General features: G+C 38.8%; 2 protein-coding genes across 2 annotated transcripts in view; both read left to right on the top strand.

Annotated features, from left to right (window-relative positions):
• The first annotated feature begins 4,150 nt into the window (after positions 1-4,150).
• On the top strand, positions 4,151-12,537 carry LOC134754033 (Y-box factor homolog). The gene is made up of 5 exons (XM_063690094.1): positions 4,151-4,373; positions 9,523-9,586; positions 11,145-11,360; positions 11,482-11,625; positions 11,730-12,537. Exons 1-5 carry the CDS (start codon positions 4,265-4,267, stop codon positions 11,998-12,000), a joined length of 804 nt encoding a protein of 267 aa, XP_063546164.1. The 5' UTR covers positions 4,151-4,264; the 3' UTR covers positions 12,001-12,537.
• A 9,520-nt stretch (positions 12,538-22,057) lies between these two features.
• LOC134754481 (facilitated trehalose transporter Tret1-like) overlaps positions 22,058-22,914 on the top strand; it is a 75,141-nt gene continuing 74,284 nt past the window's right edge. Inside the window, exon 1 of the mRNA XM_063690814.1 lies at positions 22,058-22,225. The gene's annotated coding sequence lies outside the window, so the exon portion shown is untranslated. The remainder of the gene's footprint in view (positions 22,226-22,914) is intronic.

Genomic DNA, 22,914 nt, shown 5'->3' with positions numbered 1-22,914 from the left:
CTAAAACGTTAAAATAAAATAATATTAAATACTCCAATTTTACCGCCTATCAATTCTTAGATCTGCTGTCAATGATGTCATTGTCAATGCCATTGTCATATTTTGGCTTCAACAAACGTCACCGATAACCCATGTTAGCCCTCATTCTATAGGATCGCAATCTCTTATGGCAGAATAGTTGTAAAAGTGACCGCGTTAAGCTTTAAATAATAGTTCCTAATCTCTCCGGTGGCGCTAGTTAGGCTCTGGGACATGAGTATAACATGAACCATATAAGGCAACAAATAACCCGACCAAATTACGTAGGTTGTTTTTGGTAGTATTTCGGTGTATGGTGGCGCCTGAGGGTGACGCCGCCTAATTACTGTTTTTTGATGGACACTTTTCATACATAGAGATTTGGCTCCTTTATACAGTCTCCATGCCTCATTCGTTGCTCCTGCTTAGCCGACAATATAGATCTAGTATATTTTCTACTCTACACTCGCGTTCGCGGCTTTGTCGCGCCGCGATTCGCGCACGAGTGTGGAGGTCCCTTAAAAACGCCTTTTGTCATCAAACTATCTACAAACAAAAGTCCGAACTACAAAAGTGCACTATTAATCTTATTACAATTTTAATTGCTTAGTTAAGGATTTATTACAAAAGTTCAAAATAATAAGCCCGCTCCAGACTACGCGGCGGGAAGCGCGAGTGTGGAGTCGATTTCGCTGATTAGCGAACTATTCCACATTCGCGTTCGCGGCTTCGCGCCGCGATTCGCGCACGAGTGTGGAGGGACCTATAAATAAAACTCATGTATAATATTAAGCCCCTCCACAAGTCCACACACGTGCGCGAATCGCGGCGCAACCCCGCGAACGCGAGTGTGGAGTCTAGTTTGCTAATCAGCGAAATCGACACATAGACCTAGCATTACATAGATGCGGCCTACCGCGTGCGCCTGTAAGGGATAGACATAGATGACGTCATAAACGTGGGGATACCATATTGGTAAAAATTACCCCAATATTTGATATCACGTTGGGGCGATTACCCTGGAGGCAAAGTTTGACGGTATTAAAATTGTTGAATAAAATGTCAATGGGCCGTTCTATTTAGGCGTATGAACAATGAAATACCTCCTATAATTCGCGCAGGTGGTACAAAACTAAACATGTTTAGTAAATATAACGTAAAATAAAATGTATTATGAGTTTTAATTTTATGAAATCATAAATCACAATCACATAATTCACACCAATTAACGTACACCACATTTAATCTTCACAACATTTGTTTATTTTATTTTTTGGAATTAGAAATGTGAAAAAACTTCAGGTCAAAATTACCCATAAAATTATGATATTTTCATCTGGTATCCCTAACATGATTGTTATGCAGCTAAATTAAGAAGAAGATTAAAAACGGCTGACCTCAGACTCGTCTGAGTAGCTGACAGATTACCACAAACAACCTACGTAATTGGGGCGGATAATTTTACAAATAATGTTTTGTTAATTTGCGTAAATTATTGTGATATTTTTATTGAAATCGTTTGATTCTACATTGCTTTGAGTGTAACGTAATTTTACGATGTTATTCTCATATATTGCGTTAAGAGGAAGGTGTAAAATACCGTACTTACGTGTGAAAGGTTATGTTCTCATATTTTTGCTCAGAGCGGCTATTACAGCCGATTACAGAACAATTCACCATTATTTTATCAATTCAAAACGCTAACCATCACTATGTTTTATAAGAGAAAGCACAATTTCATAGAAAACAACATTAATTAAACAAGCAACTATGGATGGTATAGAAAGGATGCCAATCTCTTATGGCTGAATTGTTGCAAAAGTGACCGCTTTCAGCTTTAAATAATAGTTCCTAATCTCTCCGGTGGCGCTAGTTAGGCTCTGGGACATGAGTATAACATGAACCAACAAATAACCCGATCAAATTACGTAGGTTGTTTTTGGTAGTATTTCGGTGTATGGTGGCGCCGCCTAATTACTGTTTTTTGATGGACACTTTTCATACATAGAGATTTGGCTCCTTTATATAGTCTCCATGCAAGCAACGAACAAGCATGACATGTCACGTACTTATTTGTTTGCCACAATTTCGGTTGTGGCAGCGGTGGAAAAGTGAAACTATGACAAAGACAAAAAGTAATATATTGCTCTCTGTCACTACTACTGAAAGATACATAAGACTATCCCGTTCGGTCATTTCGCCCCACCCCACATGACCGATCCATGTTATACTAGATTCATGAATCGACACCACACTCGCGTTCGCGGCTTCGCGCCGCGTAGTCTGGAGCGGGCTTATCATTATTATAGTTTGTCAAAGGACTGTCTCATTTCAAACATAGACAGAACGAATCATACTATCTTTGTCTTACACTAGTACTAGCACCCAAAAGAAAGGGACGGGTATAATTTTCCTGGTTGTTACTGACTGACAAATTGGTTTGACCAACTATAGTATAATATACAGTTTGATATACAGTCTGTCAAAAAAGAGTAGAAATTAAGAATATGCAACACTGTAGTGTCGTCCCTTTCAAATCAATCTAAGATAAACGGGACGACACTACAGTGTTACCACTTTTTAATTTCTACTCTTTTTGCCAGACTGTATATATAGTTGGTCAAACCAATTTGTCAGTCAGTAACAACCAGGAAAAATTATACCCATCCCTTTCTTTTGGATGCTAGTACTAGTGTAAGACAAAGATAGTATGATTCTTTATGTCTTGACAGTGATCATATATTCCTGGTCAGGCTTTACTAGTGTAAGAAAAAGATAGTATGATTCTCTCTGTCTCTGTTTGAAATGAGACAGTCCTTTGACAAACTATAGTTGGTCAAGCAAATCTTGTCAGTAAATAACGGCGCGAAATTCAAATTTTCTATGGGACGATATCCCTTCGCACCTACATTTTTAAAATTTGCCGCCTTTTTCTACTGACAAGATTTGCTTGACCAACTTTATATACCAAATATTTATAAAGGACCCTGCACACTCATGCGCGAATCACGGCGCGAATGAGTGTGGAGGGCCCTTGAAATGTATTATGACCACAGACAAAAAAACAATTAAAATTATTATAACAATTATAATAAGGAATAAAATGAAAAATAGGAAGAAATAAAATGTAATTTGGTTATTGGATTAAATAATATGAATCCATGGACGTAATTAAATTTTAAAAAAAAGCTACTAGTGCCGTAGATGTTTTATCGACAAGCGTTCCCGCAGCCGAGAGTAAGTAGTACAGTCTGTGCGGAAAGAGAAGAGTCGTGGAATGTATGGGGCCTAATTCATTCGACGACTTCTCTTTCCTGTACTATGTAGTCATGAATTTATAGTTTGTCAAAGGACTGTCTCATTTCAGAATCATACTATCTTTGTCTTACACTAGTACTAGCACCGAAAAGAAAAGGATGAGTATAGTCTTTTTGTTCTTATTTACTGACAATTTGGTTTGACCAACTATAGTATAAAATTGTATTAGGCATGAAGGGCCCTCCACACTCATGCGCGAATCACGGCGCGAAGCCGCTAACGCGAGTGTGGAGGGCCCTTGAGAGGTGGGGAGAACTGCTAGAACGGGATAGTCTTATGTATATTTCAGTAGTTGTCCTTGTTACAGTCTCACTATTTTTTTATTCCCCACCGTAACCAGACTACGCGGCGCGAAGCTGCGAACGCGAGTGTGGAGTCGATTTCGCTGATTAGCGAACTAGACTCCACACTCGCGTTCGCGGCTTCGCGCCGCGATTCGCGCACGAGTGTGGAAGGCCCTTTATGTTTGTATAAAGCACACTCCAGACTACGCGGCGCGAAGCCGCGAATGCGAGTGTTACTCTAATTACGCCTTCATTAGAGTAAAAGAGAAAGATCCCCGCAATTTGCGAAATTCGGTTTCCGCGGCAGCCCCTTAGGCGCGAAGGCGTGAACAATCTGCGAAATCGACGCCACACACACACGCGGCTTCGCGCCGTGATTCGCGCATGAGTGTGGAGGGCCCTTAATAATAAATTCATATCCAGACATTTTAACACAAAATATTATATTATAGTATCCTCATCGTGTGTAAAAAATATCGACAGTCGATAATAAATCAAAACTTATTTCGTGTCACTATTGCGCGCGTCCCTAAATTCTCTCTATATCTGTCTTGTCACGATCGAAGAGCAGAACAGTTAACATCGAGGAGAGGTCGTGGAGGATTTTTACCATCTAGCCACCATCGCCGTTCGCCAATTACACCATGGCTGATACCGAAAAGGCGCCGCAGCCGCAGCCCCAACCACAACAGCAACAAGACCCAGCAACCCAGCCGCAACAAGCTAAAGCGGCCAAACAAAAGCAGGTCATTGGTAAGTGCCGCTACGCCATCTTAGTTTTCGGGTGCCCGGCATTATGTTATCGAAAGCACATGGCCGCTAAAGTGTAAAATTCATTATTTTCGTGTTTATTTCGATTTAAATAGCAATTTTAAAGAGTGTTTGCATTCGCTAGCATTTAATGTAGTGTTTTGGTTGTCTTAATTACTCATTTCAAGCAAGTAGAAGCCTTATTGATCGAATGATGACCCCGGCGCACTCTCGCGTGGGGTACCTGGTGCATCGCGACGCAGGCTAAATCAATACCGCAGATGCGTCTCAGTGCCCGCGTTGCGATTCGCCGCAGAAGAATTCGTGTCAGAAGAGATAGAACCATTCGACTGAATGCACGAATATCAAATCGGATTCCAACTAGCACGGCTGATGCGTTGAAGCCGTTGAAGGTTGTTTACTATATTCAGGGTTGGGCAAAATACTAGCTTCAATACGTATTTCAAGTACAAATTACAAAATACACTTAAAAGTATTTGAAATACAAACTACTTTGTGAACGGGTATTTGAAATACAAAATACAAATTACAGTTGTCAAAATAATGTATTTCAAATGAAAAATACATTTCAAAATAGGTATATTTTTTAATAATTTGTTTTTTGAACAAATCTGAAATAGTAGATTGTTAACCAAGGGATGAAAGACACCCACTTCTGCCGAGGTAGTGTTCGAGTGCCAATAGTTCGAAGCTGAAATGATTCCTTTCACCCGAGTTAAACACTACTTTTCATTTTGAATATGAGGAAAGTAAAATGCATGTGGTTTTCCGTACTCAAAGGGTAAAACGGGACCCTATTATTCAGACTCCGCCCGTCTTGTCTCGTGAACCGTGATAATTGAATTTTTCACAGATGATGTATTTCTGTTGCCGCTATAACAACAAATACTAAAAACAGAATAAAATCAATATCAATATTTAAGTGGGGCTCCCATACAACAAACATGATTTTTTTGCTTAATGGTACGGAACCCTGCGTGCGCGAGTCCGACTTGCACTTGCCCGTTTTTTTTTTAATATGACGGTATAAATTATAAAACTTAATCGAGGGTAGTTTTGATTAACAATTTAGGTATAGTTTAGATTTTTAGTTGTAATTTTTGGTTGTAATTTGTAGTTGTAATTTTTAATTGTCTTTTTTTTTAAATTGTACCTACCCAATTATGTTCGTGGTCTTTGAAGATTTATTTTAAAACTAAACCATTTAAAAACAAAAGTATTTCTTGTTCCCCAAATTTTAAGAGGCCTAATAATGTCTTGTAATTTGAAATAAAAAACTCCTTATTGTATTTAGGTAAAAGTATCGTTATTTATGGAATGAGGAGAATATCAGAATGGAAATTGTATAATAAATCCATCTAAAACCAAATTCCGATTGTTTATCTTAAAAACATGAATAAAATCGTACTTTGAAAGTAAAATGCTGTAGTGCTGAAACATATCACTATCTGCACACTTTCCAGAACAACTGACTTTCAGAGAAATGAAAAAACCTTTACATGAGATGAGACCATTTTTTCTCATCCCTCACACAAAGTACTACTACTAGACTACCTAAAAAAGTTGAGGTGGAAATCACTTACAAATATAAAAAAAAAACCAGCCAAGTGGGAGTCGGACTCGCCCACCGAGGGTTCCATACAAATTAAACTTTCTTTTACAAATTTATAGTTTTTAAAAGTTTCTCTGTACTTGTAGTGTAAGACTATATTACACTTGCCTTTCATAGTTTTAGGTCAATGGGAAGTACCCTATAAATTTTGATTCCCTTGAGAATGTCGAAATATTCAATAATATTTTTGGGGCATTAACGGCCGTATCTTTTTTTACCCTATAAATTTTGATTCCCTTGAGAATGTCGAAATATTCAATAATATTTTTGGGGCATTAACGGCCGTATCTTTTTTAGGGTTCCGTACCCAAAGGGTAAAATGGGACCCTATTACTCAGACTCCGGCCGTCTGTCACCAGGCTGTATCTCATGAACCGTGATAGTTGAAATTCTCACAGATGATGTATAACAACAAATACTAAAAAACAGAATAAAATAAATGTTTAAGGGGGCTCCCATACAACAAACGTGTTTTGTTTTTGCAGTTTTTATAGTTTTTTTTTTTTATGGGGTTTCGTCACTCAGTGACGATGTCACCCCTGTACTGAGATCTATAGTAATATAGAAGTACTGCAATACCACTGTAGGTAGAAAATAATGTAGTGGTGTACCACTACATTATTCTTAAGTATAGCTTGCACATCATCCTGGCCTCGTCTGATAGTGGCGATGCCAGGACGATGTTGCAGCTACCGATGTTGGCAGTTTTGATAAATGTCATGTCGTTCCTCGGCGCCTCGTTGCGAACGCACTCCATCAACACATGGTGAACATCTTCTATCTGATTGCATTCAGGGCAGTTTGGTGATGCAGCTAATTTCATAAGGTGCTTGAATTTGTTTGACGGGATGTGCCCGGAACAAAGCCTGAGGAGTGATACTACCTGCTTCCTGCTTAGCTTTTTGTCAAACAAGTTTATATTGAACACAAATCGATATCATAAAGTTGGATTTCGAACTGTGCTCTAAGGTACAATATGGTATGGTTCAACTTTAGCTGAAATAAATGTGTTTTATTTTATGAATATTAAAACGCAATAACCATGATACTAAACTACGATAATTTATTAATTGATCTATACTATAGACATAGTTAGTTATCATCATTTATGATAAAATATAATCCGGGGCAAGTGTCACACTTGCCTCAAGTGAGATAGACACACTTTCCCAGTCACTAATTGTATGCCACGTTCTAGGCTCCAACTCGTATTTAAAAAATTGTGAGATTTCCAAATGACGATAATCTCAAAATTGCTTGACAACGTCACCTTTAGTAATAAATTACAATTGATAGTTTATTTACTCATGACAACAGATTATAGCAGTACCTATCAAAATCTAAATTATAATTTGAATAACCGCACATTGTCAACCTAAGGGAATTAACTTATTATTAGTAGTCAACAAGGTGCTTATAGTCTGTCTGACCCAACCTTAACCAACAATGTAGGACCTTTTGACTGAAATGTAATTTTTTAGGATTCCGCGTACCCAAAGGGTAAAAATGGGACCCTATTACTAAAACTCCGCTGTCTGTCTGCCCGTCTGTCATCAAGCTGTATCTCACGAACCGTGATAGCTAGACAGTTGAAATTGAATTTTTGCCGTTTTTTTTTTTCGTAATGGTACGGAACCCTTAGCGCGCGAGTCCGACTCGCACTTGGCCGGTTTTTTTAATGGGGTTTGCTCATTCAAGTATTTTACATATGGCGCTAGCAAAAGTTTTTAGGTCAATCCCTAGAATAGGCTATTTGACTAATTTTTGAAAATGGTTTTAATTGATTGTTTATGACTTAATAATTACACTACATTGAAATTTCCTGTATTAAATATAAAAAAACAATGTTAAAGTTTATTTATTTTGAATGCGCCTTAAACGCTGTTTTTGCAAAGGGGCTAATCACGTGACACATGTGACGTCACACGCGAGTAAACTCAGTCAATGACCTTAGTAAATCTTATGGTGTATGTGCATTGAATTGATTATTTCACTGTAAAATGGTATATAAATGGTGTATAGTGCCGCAATGTTCAAGTACGACTATAAAAAATCCAGATAAATTGTTTGTTTCCATTCCAACGAATTCCAAAAAAAGAAAAATGTGGTTAAAACTAGCGCGAAGAGACCCAAAGAGCATTTTAGCGCATACAAATGTTTTTATGTGTGAAGACCACTTCGATGTAAGTAATATTTAACTGTAAATAAATATGGTAGTAAAAGCAGCGGATTTTGTTGTATTTAACGAAACAAGATCTAGGTATTTAATGTATTACTACATAACCTCATAACATAGCTCTTTCAGCATTAGTTGGTAGTTAGTAGCATACTTTTTCTTTCAAACTAAAGTGCAGTATGGAGATACTATTCTCGTCATCGTATTCTACCTATATATATATATATATATATCGTCGTCGTATTCGTATCATCGAAATTGAAATGTTCGTAAATAAACAATTTCTATGTATACTCACACAGCAGTTTTTACATTTCTAAGTTCCGCAGCATAGTAATCCGGATTATCTTTAAAGAAAAGTGCAACCATTAATGCGTCTATGTCTGGTAGGTTGCCGCTATCAGCTTTCACATATTTCGGCTCCATTTTGAGATTCTTATGAATATTGTGATACTAGATATACGGATAAATCGGAATATATCAGAAAACTGTGGAACAATAACTAAAATTAACTAAATACAAATAAAACAGTTAAAACACTCAAGGCAATCAAAAATGTTTACCCGCGTGTGACGTCATCCGAGCGTTGACCAATCACAGAGCGTTCACGTCCCTGATGAAATTTCAAAAAATATTAAATTTTCTTTCGTGTATATATTACAAAAACTAAACATAATTTACATTCTAATATAGTGAAATATACTTTATTAGTTTATTATCTTTCAGGATGACAGCAATTCGTTATATATCTTTAATGTTGTCAAATACCCTATTGTGTCGTCCTTGTTTTTTATTGGAATGTTATGGCCTGGATGTCAGCCCTTAAGCACAGAATAAGTAATAGTATTATCATACAGAACGGCCACGCACCGCCCCGCCCCGACTCTAATTACCTGGCCCCGCGACACCAGTGACGGCCGTTTGCCGGCCGCTCAGTACTATTATTAAGCAACTTACACTATGACGCATGCCGCGTGTACAGACGTGCCGTTCACACATAGAAACGCAAGTGATTTTTGATGTATGGCGTGTCCGCCCTGTGCCTTAAGTCAAATTTCATAGAACAACACTCGAGATAGGTGAAACCTATGCTGGCGCCATCTTTGCAAACCTTTGACAGTTGTCAACCCCATTCCATGATTAGTACCCGGTTCCGTCAGGTTCTTGTTTTGTCTGATTTATGTTTAGTCAGATTGTGACTTACTAAAGCAGAACTGACAAAATAGGAATCCGGCGAATCGAGAACAAATCCATTCCATCCTGTTTGTGATGAAAAATAATGATTTTAAGTCTTTATTTTAATACATTGTTTAAAAAACTGATATTTTTTTATTTTTTCACAGCTGAAAAAGTATCCGGCACCGTGAAATGGTTTAACGTCAAGAGTGGATATGGATTTATCAACAGGTAATGCAGTCTCATTCCTATTATTTTTAAATTAATATTTGTTGTTTTATTGTGGTGCCTTTTTAGGATTCCGTACCCAAAGGGTAAAAACGGGACCCTATTACTAAGACTGCTGTCCGTCACCAGGTCTCATGAACCGTGATAGCTAGACAGTTGAAATTTCCACAGATGATGTATTTCTGTTGCCGCTATAACAACCCCTATTACTAAGACTGCTGTCCGTCACCAAGTCTCATGAACCGTGATAGCTAGACAGTTGAAATTTCCACAGATGATGTATTTCTGTTGCCGCTATAACAACAAATACTAAAAACAGAATAAAATAAATATTTAAGTGGGGCTCCCATACAACAAACGTGATTTTATAGCCGTTTTTTGCGTAATGGTACGAAAACCTTCGTGCGCGAGTCCGACTTTCTTTGTTATCATTACCACCACCTGACTGACAAACCTTATGACTGAAAAGCTGGCCATACACAGCCTGGGTATGCCTGCGCAGTTTTCTAACTAGCTTTACCTGTGCAGTTGAACTGTACAGGGAAAATTGCGCAGGCGTACCCTAGTGTGTATGGCCAGCTTAAGGTGTGAATTATACACAGACAGTGTAAGGTGAAGGCGCGGCGCAGGCATGATGCCGCTTCAAAATGCTATGATACAAAATGGAGGAAAGCGACGTGTCATGAATTATACCAAAGCGGCTCAACAACTCGCGCCGCTTGTCGCCTTCCTATATTTTGTACTAGCTTTTGCCCGCGACTTCGTCTGCGTGGACTTAGTAACCGCAGCTAGAGTAAGAATAGAGCCTGAAGAAAATCTCATAGCAATCTAAATTTGAGCATATTATGCACACAAATTAGCAGGCACTTCGTTAATTATCTCAATTCCACCCCGCTTTTTACTTTCTTAAGGGATGATTTTCGGGATAAAAACTATCCTATGTCCTTCTCAGGGACTCACCCTATCTCTATGCCAAATTTCATCTAAATCGGTTCAGCGGTTTAAGCGTGAAGAGGGAACACACAGACAGAAAGACAGACAGACTTTCGCATTTATAATATTAGTATGGATGAAAACATTTTGAGGCGGCTTTCGCCACTATAATTTGCGCATGTTTTTTAAATTGCACATTGACATTTGACAAGTAAGTTTGGTATTAATTTGTTTTGGTCTTTATCACTGTGGAATGGGCTCACGTTTGACGCGTTTTCACGTGGCACTGCTACTTCATCATCATATACTTAAGAGTAAGTCTCTTGTCGGTGGAGCAATTTCCATGTTTCGCGGTCGTCTGCCTCCTCTTTGACAGCCTGATACGACACGACGTTGAGTTTTTCCTTTATTTGATGCATGTACGCTCTCCTTGGTCTTCCCTCCTTCCTCTTTGCTTCAACTTTCCCTTCTATGATGTTTTTGATAAATTCGTCGTGTCGTATCAGGTGCCCAAGCATCTTTCCTCTTCTATTATCTATAGTTCTTAACAAACTGCTACTTACGAATTCATAAAAGTAACTTTCTTCTACATGTTGACAAAATTTATAAAAAGATATATTTATTTCAGGAATGACACCAAGGAGGATGTTTTTGTGCATCAAACTGCAATTGCCCGGAACAACCCACGCAAAGCTGTGCGCTCGGTCGGAGACGGCGAGGCAGTGGAGTTTGCCGTGGTCGCCGGGGAAAAGGGCTATGAAGCAGCTGGAGTCACTGGTCCCGGCGGCGAGCCAGTAAAGGGCTCGCCCTACGCAGCTGACAAGCGCCGCGGTTTCCATCGCCAGTTTGTAGTTTTTTTGTGGCAAAGTTTTGTGAATTGCTCTAAGTTGCATATATTATGCTCATTGATAACTGTATGTGCCTGTGGCGACAGGAGATTAAACACTATACATTTTTTTTTCTAGGTATTACCCCCGTCAAAGCGGCGGACGTGGCGGTGAAGGCGCTCCACGCAGAGGTGGCATGGGACGCCGCGGACCCCCGTCCACCCAGGGGGGCGCCCAAGGGGATGAGGGGCAGGAGGGAGGCAGTGCACCGCCTCAGCGTAGGTAAGTTATCCATTGTCCCAGCAAACTAATGTTAAAATGAGTAATTAAAACTTGTTAGTGTCATGTCAAATCACAACATGATTCAAATTTGAATCTCATTGCAGTTACTTCCGTCGTAACTTCCGCGGCGGACGTCGTGGAGGTGGGCCAGGACCCATGAACCGCGGCGGAGGCGGCTTCCGTCGCATGCGCCCGCGCAACAACTACCAGGGCCAGGGCCCGGCTGGCGGTCAGCCACGACAGAACGGCCAGGAGGGCGAGGCCCCCGCAACTGCGTCATCCCCGCAGCCGCAGCCGACTCAACAGGCCAAGCCCAAGACCGCCAAACCTGCGGGCACCACCATCGAGACTACCACCAATGAGAGCCAGGCCTAAACACCCGGCATCTTGGTGTGGCACAACCCCTTGTAGTGCATGTTAATTCTAGCTGTGCCACACTCCATCACATTTACTGTCTGTTCAACCAGTGTTGTTTCAATGTTGTATCAGGCTCAGAGAAATGAGATCTTCGTAATTATAACAACAATTTATCTTTCATTCATTAATGGTGGGGAGGTACAATAAAAAAGAACTGCAAGTATCATGGATTTAAGATGTGATATTTTATTAATAAAAAATAATTTATTGTTCAAACCTTTTTAATTTTGCATTTTTTTACTTGCAGTATTTTTTCTTTGTGTATATTAATGTATTTCTGATTTTAAATCAAATCTATGAAGAGGAAAAAGTTGTGCAATTAACGTTTGTTATAGTAAGGGATATGCAGGTCCAGTGCCCCAATTAAATTGAGTAATGTGAGAAACTTTTGTTTCAAGTTTTTTTTTGTGCTGCATGTTACGAAATTATTTTTATTTTCATTAGAAGTACTGTACCCACTTGGAAGATTAAAAACTTCTTTATACCTGTGTGAAACATATTTCATTTCAACATCAGCCAGCCTGCAACCCCTTTTTTTGATCGCCTTCTAGTGCCAGCGGAACGCGGTGCGGAGTCAGTATAAAATTCGGAATGGTGAAGTGCATAGAAATGCTTATACTCAAATCGGAGCAGACCCGAGTGTAAGGCCTGACTTCGATAGTGTTTGCAGTCAAATGGGTACGTGCAGACACCGCTCGGCTCGCAAAAACTGATTTATATACGAGCACTCCACCGCAAACGAGTTCAAATGGTTCCGCTGTGTCATGATGGCGTCGCACGCTACGTTTTATATGGACTTCGCTATTATTTCAGACTACGCTCGCTCTGAAACTCCGTTGGCAGTGGAAGGCAAATACTGAAATGGGTAGTTTTTTTGTGCTCGTGTGAAATATCTTCATACTTCAAAAATTATAAGTGTAGTCTACTGCATTCTTGTAGCAACTTATACTAATAATAAGTAATCCGGTAACTGAACAGTCCAAGGCAATAATATCGATCCAGACAAATGGCTCAAAAACATGTGAACACGACTTTATTGTCTAAGGTGTAAGAGCGTACACATATTTTTGAAACTGGGAATGTATATATATTTATGCCCTTGACTCGGCGTCAAATACCCTGTAGCTATGGATGGTATAGAAAGGATCGCAATCTCTTATGGCAGAATTGTTGTAAAAGTGACCGCTTTCAGCTTTAAATAATAGTTCCTAATCTCTCCGGTGGCGCTAGTTAGGCTCTGGGACATGAGTATAACATGAACCATATAAGGCAACAAATAACCCGACCAAATTACGTAGGTTCATGTAGGTTGTTTTTGGTAGTATTTCGGTGTATGGTGGCGCCGCCTAATTACTGTTTTTTGATGGACACTTTTCGTACATAGAGATTTGGCTCCTTTATACTTCTTCTTCTTCTTTTAAAATTATGGCTTCAGCCCAGTGGGACTATTTCGCCAGTATCAAGGTATTGAGAGGTTTACAAACGACAAAAATTGTACGGTTGTACAAGACAGTGTACGGTGATTTGTTAGCTCTTGTAAATCGATAGCTAGTCTTTACAAGAAGCACGTGGACTACCGGCCGTTGACTCCAAGATGGTGGTTAAACGCGCTTCAAAATTAATTCTCCATTCACTGCACACTACCACATTAGTTTACTGTATAATCAAGGCTCCTTTATACAGTCTCCATGCCTGTAGCAGTCAGTGCCACTGTCAGTGGTCAAATAGTTCGGTAAACGGTACACCATACTAAAGGTTCGTTAGGTAGCTTCAGATGCCCGAAGGGCAAACCGTCCAGAAATAGGAGCCCCCGTCTAGTTAAGTTGCGAAGGAAATGTTGTAAAATGAAAGCTATCTATTTCCTCTTCTGACTAGGACACTAGAGACAGTAGGAAGGACATAACATAGGATAGGTTTTACCCCAGAAATCAACCCTACAGGGGGTGGGAATTTGTATGGGACCCAATAAAACCGATTAAGATGATTTTTGGTATGAAGATAGTCTTAATTGTTGGGAAGGGTGTAGAATAGTTTTCATTCCCGAAGTCGGGGCCGGATCTAGGGTAGAGCGAGTGGAGCGGCCGCTCTAGGCGCCGGATGGCAAGGGGGGCGCCAAAATGGCAAAAAAATACGGTTAGTTTTGCTTTTGGGTAAAAAGCTTCAAAGAAGGGCGCCAAAACCCGATTTCGCTCTACCCTGATCAAGGACTCGGGCCGGCACTGCCCAAAGTCATACTCTTCGCTTATCTTCCCTTCTCTTCTAACTACTCAGCGTGCCGCTGGAAGTGTATGATAGATACAGCTCAAGACCTGAATACCTCGAGTGCTGCTGGGTGCAAAAGGTCAGAGGTAAAACTCGCTCAAAGTGCCGCTGATAGTGTTTGATGGGGAAAGCTCAAGACCTGAAACACCTGGAGTGCTGCTGGGTGCAAAGGGACAGGGGTAACGCTCAACGTGCCGCTGGTAGTGTACGATGGCTACAGCTCAAGACCTGGAACACCTGGAGTGTTGCAGAGTGCAAAGGGTCAGGGGTAACACTCGCTCAACGTGTCGTTGGTAGTGTATGATGGAGACAGCTCAAGACCTGTGCTGCTGGATGCATCGTATGAGGAGTAAAACTCCTTCAATCTGAAGTTGATGGAGTATGCTGTAGGCAGGTTAAGTTCTTCAAGACCTAGAACACCTGGAGGGCTGCCAGATGAAGCACGCGCCTGACCAGGGCTACCACACGTTTAACGTGCAGTGGGTACTGTTTGTAATCAGGTTGAGTTCTGCAAGACCTGGAACACCTAGAGGTGACTTCCCACGCGTCCCTGGCGCCTGCAATACTTTTTGAACAAGTTTCTGCCGGAGACGCTGCTGTTGGGAGACCACAAGCCTACCACAAGCTGAATATTCAGCAGGTAAAATTTAAGTGGTGAATATAGGGAAACAATGGTAAAAAATAAGCTACCCAAATTACTAATTCCACGCAGACAAAGTCGCGGGCAAAAGCTAGTAATATTATCATACTCGTTTAGGCCTACCAAAACATTCTAACAATCTTTCCAACAATGGATGTATTTATGCGAGTACATATTGGCCTACTAGTTGGCCCAATATGTGTACTCGACATAATTCTTATTCTCTTTTACGAGAAAAAAAGGACAGGAATAGGAACTACTGCTAAAAAAATACCGGCTCATGCACTAGCAACACCAACGCAAATGTCATCGTGGCTTGGCAAGCCTCAGAATAATGACTAGAGGTCTCCCTCAGGGATCCGTTCTGAGCCCCATCTTGTATAGCCTTTACACAGCGGACCTTGATAAATCTGTTGATTGTTTCTGTGATATTCTTCAGTACGCAGATGACATTGCTCTTTATTATGTTTCTAAGGATGTCTCAGAATGCACAATTGCTTTAAACTCTGCTCTCTTTTACCTTAATTCCTGGCTTACAGATCATGGTCTGTCCCTATCAGTTGCCAAAAGCTCTGTTGTTGTTTTTACACGTAAATATCGTATTCCTGACATTGACATAGTCCTCAACGACGAATTGGTTCCTGTAGTAGATTCGGTTAAATTCTTGGGCCTTTACTTGGACTCGCGCTTGACCGGTGTGGCCCATTTAAATTATTTAAAAAATAAATGTGAAAAAGGGGTTAATGTACTGAGATCATTGTCTGGTGCTTGGTGGGGCTCCCATCCCTTCTCACAAAAGCTACTATACAATGCTATTATAAGAAGTCACTTCGATTATGGTTCTTTTTTATTGGAGCCTTGCAATAAGGCTGCGCTATCCCTTCTTGATAAAATTCAATCGAAGTGCCTTCGAATTGTTTGCGGAGCCATGCGTTCTTCTCCTACTAACGCTCTCCAGGTGGAATGTCTAGACCCCCCATTAAGTTTGCGGAGACAATTCCTGTCTGATCGCTTCTATTTCAGGGCAGCCCAGCTTTCAAACCATCCGCTTCTTTTTCATCGAAATAACCTGGTAAACATTATCCCTACTTCTGATTATTGGACTAATAAAGAACTTCCTTGTCTCATCAAAAGCTTTCAAAAATTATCTGACGCAACACCTATGTGGACCTTTCCTGTTAATCCAGTGTTCCTAATTGATTATGATGCTCTTTTGTTTCGTCCAAATATTATCTTTTCTCTTGGTATAAAAAAAAATACTTCTGGTGCTAATAATGTCTTTTTACAACTCATTGAGGAAAAGTGGCAGAATTTCCTTACAATATTTACAGATGCCTCGAAACTCTCAACTGACCTTGCTGTTGGCTCTGCGGTTTGGATTCCGCGTTATAAAATTATATTAAGTTTCAAAAGCCCTCCTACCACATCGGTGTTCACAGGGGAAGCAATATCTATCTTTGAAGCTGTTTCATTCATTCAGTCTCACAAAGTCCCGAAAGCAATAATATTATCTGACTCCCTTAGCTGTCTTCAAGATTTACATAAGTTTCCACTTCGCTCCAGGGATAATCTTTTTATCATCCTTAAGACTAGACAGTCCCTATACCAATGTTCTCTACTTGGGCTTGAAGTTGTTCTTGCTTGGATCCCTAGTCATAGTGAAATTGATGGTAATGAGCATGCAGATGCCTGTGCTAAACAGGCGATTGAAATTGGTTGCTCTTCCTCTTATTCCAAGTGCTATATGCAGGACCTCCGCAACTCTGCTAAAGCAGATCTTGTCAGACAGTGGACTGAAGAGTGGGAGATAACTAGCAAATCCACTGGCAATCGCTATTATAGGATCCAACCGAATATTCTTGTCAGACCTTGGTTTTTCAAATACCATAAGATTCACAAGTCAGTTACCTCCTCTATTATTCGTCTTCGACTTGGCCACAATACTTCCCCTGCTTGGCTAGCTAAAATCCATATTCTAGATCATTCATTATGTGAATGCGGCCTGGAGGAAGGCACCCTTGATCACATCTTCTTCAACTGTCTAATTACTCATGCCAGTTTTTATGATTTTCTTCCTGACTATATTCAACGTCCTGTTAACATAAACCATATCCTTACTTTGGTTAACACTACCTTTGTTTATGTCCTTGCTAAGTTTATGAAAGATTTTAATATCAAGCTTTAGCTCCTTTTAAAAGTTTTTACCTGTTTGTTTACCCAAACTTTCCTGTAATATTCCTTTAAAAAAAAAAAAAAAACCTGATCCTGGCAGTTGGCTCATTACTTTCTATAGTTTCTATTGGTTTTTCTGGCAGTCCATTTTTTCTATTTTTATTCCTATAGTAGTTTAGATTCTTCAACCGATCAAGCATCTACACGGACTGGATCAAGTTCTGATACTGAAATTCTGCTCCCACAACCTTGATGCTGGCAAAATTGTCCCAATGGACAGATGCCATAAGAACCAAAAACTGAACTGAACTGACTAAAGCAAAGAAGCCGGGCAAAAATAAAAGCTTGGTAAAAGATATCGTATTCACAACACGTTATTACTTTTTGTCTATGAGTGAGTGAGACAACAATCCGCAAGTTCTTTCGTTTTTTTCAGTATTGTCATAAGATAAACTGAGGGAAATGTCAAATGGTCCTATGTGGTTCTATAATATAATCCAGCCAAATAAAATATATGTTCGTTATTTCACAGGTAGGTGTCAACTGTAACAACTTGACATAGTCGTATTATTTTAGTTGAAATATTTCGGGATGTTTCAGCGGTCATCTTGGTTTATTTTAATTATATTTTTGCTATTCCTGAAAGATTGTTGGAAAACGTGCCGAGTTTTTATTTGTAATGGTTTGAAGTTCCCTTTGTGATAATGTCTTGTGTGATCGAGGGATGTAAATCGCATACAGGAAGAAAAGAAAATACGCACGAACCGATAACCTTTAATTGGTGAGTTTTGTTCAATTTTGAAGAAATTTATTTATAGGACCTGACCCTAAACATAGAAATCGATATGTTGTTTATGTAATTATTACTTGCATTCAAGTCTATATAGATTTTTGCATATATTTTCGAACTTTTCTGCTAAGTATGAAAGGTTATATTTTTGGCATAGTGATGTATCGACCTCAGATCAATAACCTATCGACATTTACAGCTTTCTTATAGTTTGGCCCAGGACTGTCTCATTTTAATTGATGAGTACAGTCAAGAGCATAAATATATATAGGTACATTCCCAAAGTCTCAAAAATATGTGTACGCTCAGACAATAAAATCGTGTTCACATATTTTTAAGCCATTTGTCTGGATCGATATTTTTGCCTTCGACTGTACCTATAGTTTTCTTTGTTCCTACTTACTGACAGATTGTGTTTGCCAGACAATAGTTTAATACTAAAAACCGGTCAAGTGCGGGTCGGACGCGCGCACCAAGGGGACCGTACTTTTTAGTATTTGTTGTTATAGCGGCAACAGAAATACATCATCTGTGAAAATTTCAACTGTCTAGCTATCACGGTTCATGAGATACAGCCTGGTGACAGACAGACGGACAGCGAAGTATTAGTAATAGGGTCCCGTTTTTACCCTTTGGGTACGGAACCCTAATAAAAAAGACATTAATGATCATTGATGAATGTTCCTTTTATTAATATTGTTGGTCACAAAACTCAACTTTTTATTTCAGATTTCCAAAGGACGAGGAATAGGGGATATTACTGCAATGTTCTGCCACCAGAGTGCAGCACTAGCTTTTTTAGTGTACCGTAGAGTAACTTATTCATACTGTACCTTTAACAGGTTTTTGACAAGTTTTCAGGGGACCTACCGGAAAACTCGAATCCGAAATTTCGTTATCTAGCTGCCTCTTTATCGCTCGAATACGCAAGAGTGACAGAGATGTTAGATAACGAAAGTTCGATTTTCTTGTTTCGCGATAGACCCTCAGATTGTGATAGTGGCGCCACCTACGCCGAGTTTCGCGTAATATTCCCTATTATTAAATAATAAAAAAATATTACACGAACGTTTTTTATTATTATTTCCTATTTGGTACAGTCAGCTGCAGAGAAAAGGTACCCCACGTCCATACTAATTTACAGAACTTTGTATGCAGCTGACTGTACATGACTAGAAACTATACTTAGTCTTTTAGCATTAGAAAAAACGGTAAACCATTTCCACGTGTCTTTTTATTGACAAGTTTTTTTATAAATATAACAATATTTTACTTATGAAAGCAAAAGTATGTAAATGATCGTATATTATATTTGTTGTGACTTATTTTCAAAGTGTTTTTCGATAAAACGACACGTTAAGATCGCTCGCCTTCTTTCTAATGATAAAAAAACGAGAGGTATAGTTAGACGGTTCTGAGTGGTAGACTGCAAATGAGATAAAAGCTATATTAGGTACATGCATTAATCCTCATATCAGGCGGCTCTTTGATTCCAAGGATTGCATAATTTTTATACTTTTTAATGATTTTTAGAATATGAAAATTATAAAAAGTGTAAAAGTTATGCAATCCTTGTATTGCACGTATTTCATTTCATTTCATTTCAACGAGCCGCCTGCTACAGATTTCTTGAAATTGCCGCGTTTTTTCAGGTTCAACTTTCATTAGCCAGACTATTATCAATTTGCCAATTTTGTGATTATTTTTTTACACGGCACATAAACTTATGCATAATTTATCGATATAAAAAGTCGACACAGTTACATCCCTAGCAAATTATCAAACTTATGACACCGTACGTAAATGAGAAATAACAAGCATATATGCATCTCTTTTCGGCACATTATCTAATTCGTAAGGAAGTAAAGTACGGGTATACATATTTGCAAAGAATTTTTGCCCGACTTCTATGCTTTAGTCATTATTCTGAGTGGCAAGCACCTCAGAATAATAACATTAATAACTGAAGCATAGAAGCCAGGCAAAAATGCTTCGCAAATATGTATACCCGTCCTTTACTTCCTTACGGAATAGATAATGTGCCGAAAAGGGATGCATATATGCTTGTTATTTCTCATTTACGCACGGTGTCATAAGTTTGATAATTTGCTAGGGATGTAACTGTGTCGACTTTTTATATCGATAAATTATGCATATGTTTATGTGCCGTGTAAAAAAAAACACGAAATTGTCAAATTGATAATAGTCTGGCTAATGAGTTGAACCTGAAAAAACGCGGCATTTTCAAGAAATCTGTAGCAGGCGGCTCGTTGAATACAAGGATTGCATAACTTTTATACTTAAAGTATAAAAAATATGCAATCCTTGTAATCAAAGAACCGCCTGATATGAGGATTTATGCATGTACCTAATAATATAGCTTTTATCTCACTTGCAGTCTACCACTCAGAACCGTTTAACTATACCTCTCGTTTTCTTATCATTAGAAAGAAGGCGACCGATCTTAACGTGTCGTTTTATCGAAAAACACTTTTAAAAATAAGTCACAACAAATATAATATACGATCATTTACATACTTTTGCTTTCATAAGTAAAATATTGCTATATTTATAAAAAAACTTGTCAATAAAAAGACACGTGCAAATGGTTTACCTTTTTTTCTAATGCTAAAAAATTAAGTATAGTTTCTAGTCATGTACCAAATAGGAAATGAAAAAAAAAACGTTCGTGTAATATATTTTTTAATTTAATAATAGGGAAACGCAAAACTCGGCGTAGGTGGCGCCACTACCACAATCTGAGGGTCTATCGCGAAACAAGAAAATCGAACTTTCGTTATCTAACATCTCTGTCACTCTTGCGTATTCGAGCGATAAAGAGGCAGATAACGAAATTTCGGATTCGAGTTTTCCGGTAGGTCCTCTGAAAACTTGTCAAAAACCTGTTAAAGGTACAGTATGTATAAGTAAGTTACTCTACGGTTTACTAAAAAAGGCTAGTGCTGCACTCTGGTGGCAGAACATTGCAGTAATATCCCCTATTCCTCGTCCTTTGGAAATCTGAAATAAAAAGTTGAGTTTTGTAAGATAGGTAAACCAACAATATTTATAAAAGGAACATTCATCAATGATCATTAGTCTTTTTTATTTGGGTTCCGTACCCAAAGGGTAAAACGGGACCCTATTACTAATACTTCGCTGTCCGTCTGTCTGTCACCAGGCTGTATACCGTGTACCGTGATAACTAGACAGTTAAAATTTTCATAGATGATGTATTTCTGTTGCCGATATAACAACAAATACTAAAAAGTACGGAACCCTTGGTGCGCGCGTCCGACCCGCACTTGACCGGTTTTTAGTATTAAGTATACTACAGTCTGGCAAACACAATCTGTCAGTAAGTAAGAACAAAGAAAACTATAGGTACAGTCGAAGGCAAAAATATCGATCCAGACAAATGGCTCAAAAATATGTGAACACGATTCTATTGTCTGAGCGTACACATATTTTTGAGATTTTGGGAATGTATATATATATATATATATCCCCTTGACTGTACTCATCCATTAAAATGAGATAGTCCTGGGCCAAACTATAAGAAAGCTGTAAATGTCGATAGGTTATTGATCTGAGGTCGATACATCACTATGCCAAAAATATAACCTTTCATACTTATCAGAAAAGTTCGAAAATATATGCAAAAATCTATATAGACTTCAATGCAAGTAATAATTACATAAACAACATATAATAATACGACTATGTCAAGTTGTTACAGTTGACACCTACCTGTGCAATAACGAACATTTATTTTATTTGGCTGGATTATATTAGAACCACATAGGACCATTTGACATTTTCCTCAGTTCATCTTATGACAATACTGAAAAAAACGAAGAACTTGCGGATTGTTGTCTCACTCACTCATAGACAAAAAGTGATAGCGTGTTGTGAATACGATACCTTTTACCAAGCTTTTATTTTTGCCCGGATTCTATGCTTTATAGTTATTATTCTATGAGGCAAGCACAGAGGGCCTACCGCGTACCACGTTTGACGTGTTGCCTCTTTGTCGCACTTGTACATTCCTACGTAAGTGTGACAGGCCGGCAACACATTAACATGGTTCGCGGTAGGCCCTCAGCTGCGCGTGCGCTAGCCCGATAGGGTAGGGAGGGAACGATATACCAGTCTAGCGTAAACGAACGGCCGAGAAACGCGCGCGTACTTTTAAAACTTACAAACTAATAAGTTTTGTTTATTTTGATTGTTGAGTGTACAATAAGTGTTTGTATTAGTGCAGTATAATTAAAATATATCTACAAAATATACATCCATAAATTTGTTTCAATTTTAAGGTACGTTTTACAAATACATATTTTAGTAACAGTTCGAATTTTACTTTATATATTCATGCCATAAAGTTAAGCACTTTCACTTAGCACCTAGTCTCGGCAAATATATTTTTATTATTTTTGTCAGGAGCTGAGGTCCATAGCAGGCATTTACTTTCACAATAAAGTTTGTTACTTTCAGACAGGTACATGGTGACAAGTTAGCGACTGACGTGACTTATAGGAGTTTCTCTTATTTAGTGAATAAAGTTCTAGGTTACTTATAAATAATTAACACACCAATTTTAAATATTTATATCATGGTTTTTAAGGTTTTAAGGTACACACACACACACACACACACACACACACACGGAGATGTTCAGGTACATGTGTCCAAGTCAATTTTTGAGATTTTTTTTGTTTTTATTTCACTGTTTCAAATACCTAATATGTTGTATATACGTATTATTGTACTTACAACATAATGATGATTATGCGCGATAAACATCCTCTTAGTTTTTGTGGAAGGTAAGGTCAGCCACTTGCTGTCGCTGTCGCGGTAGATGACATTCTACGGCCTCTACCTACTCGGTTAGCGATTGCTCGTTTCGCCGTTGAATGCAATATGTACTTGTACTCAAATGTTCTCATGGTACCGGCTAGTATTGCGTGATCACATTGAAGGTTGGAAAAGTCAGTTTATTTTATAG

Source organism: Cydia strobilella, chromosome Z (genome assembly GCF_947568885.1).
Source record: "Cydia strobilella chromosome Z, ilCydStro3.1, whole genome shotgun sequence".
In the NCBI taxonomy this organism is placed as follows: domain Eukaryota; kingdom Metazoa; phylum Arthropoda; class Insecta; order Lepidoptera; family Tortricidae; genus Cydia; species Cydia strobilella.
Note: the sequence above shows the minus strand (reverse complement) of the source record. Positions and strands in the feature narration are given on the sequence as shown.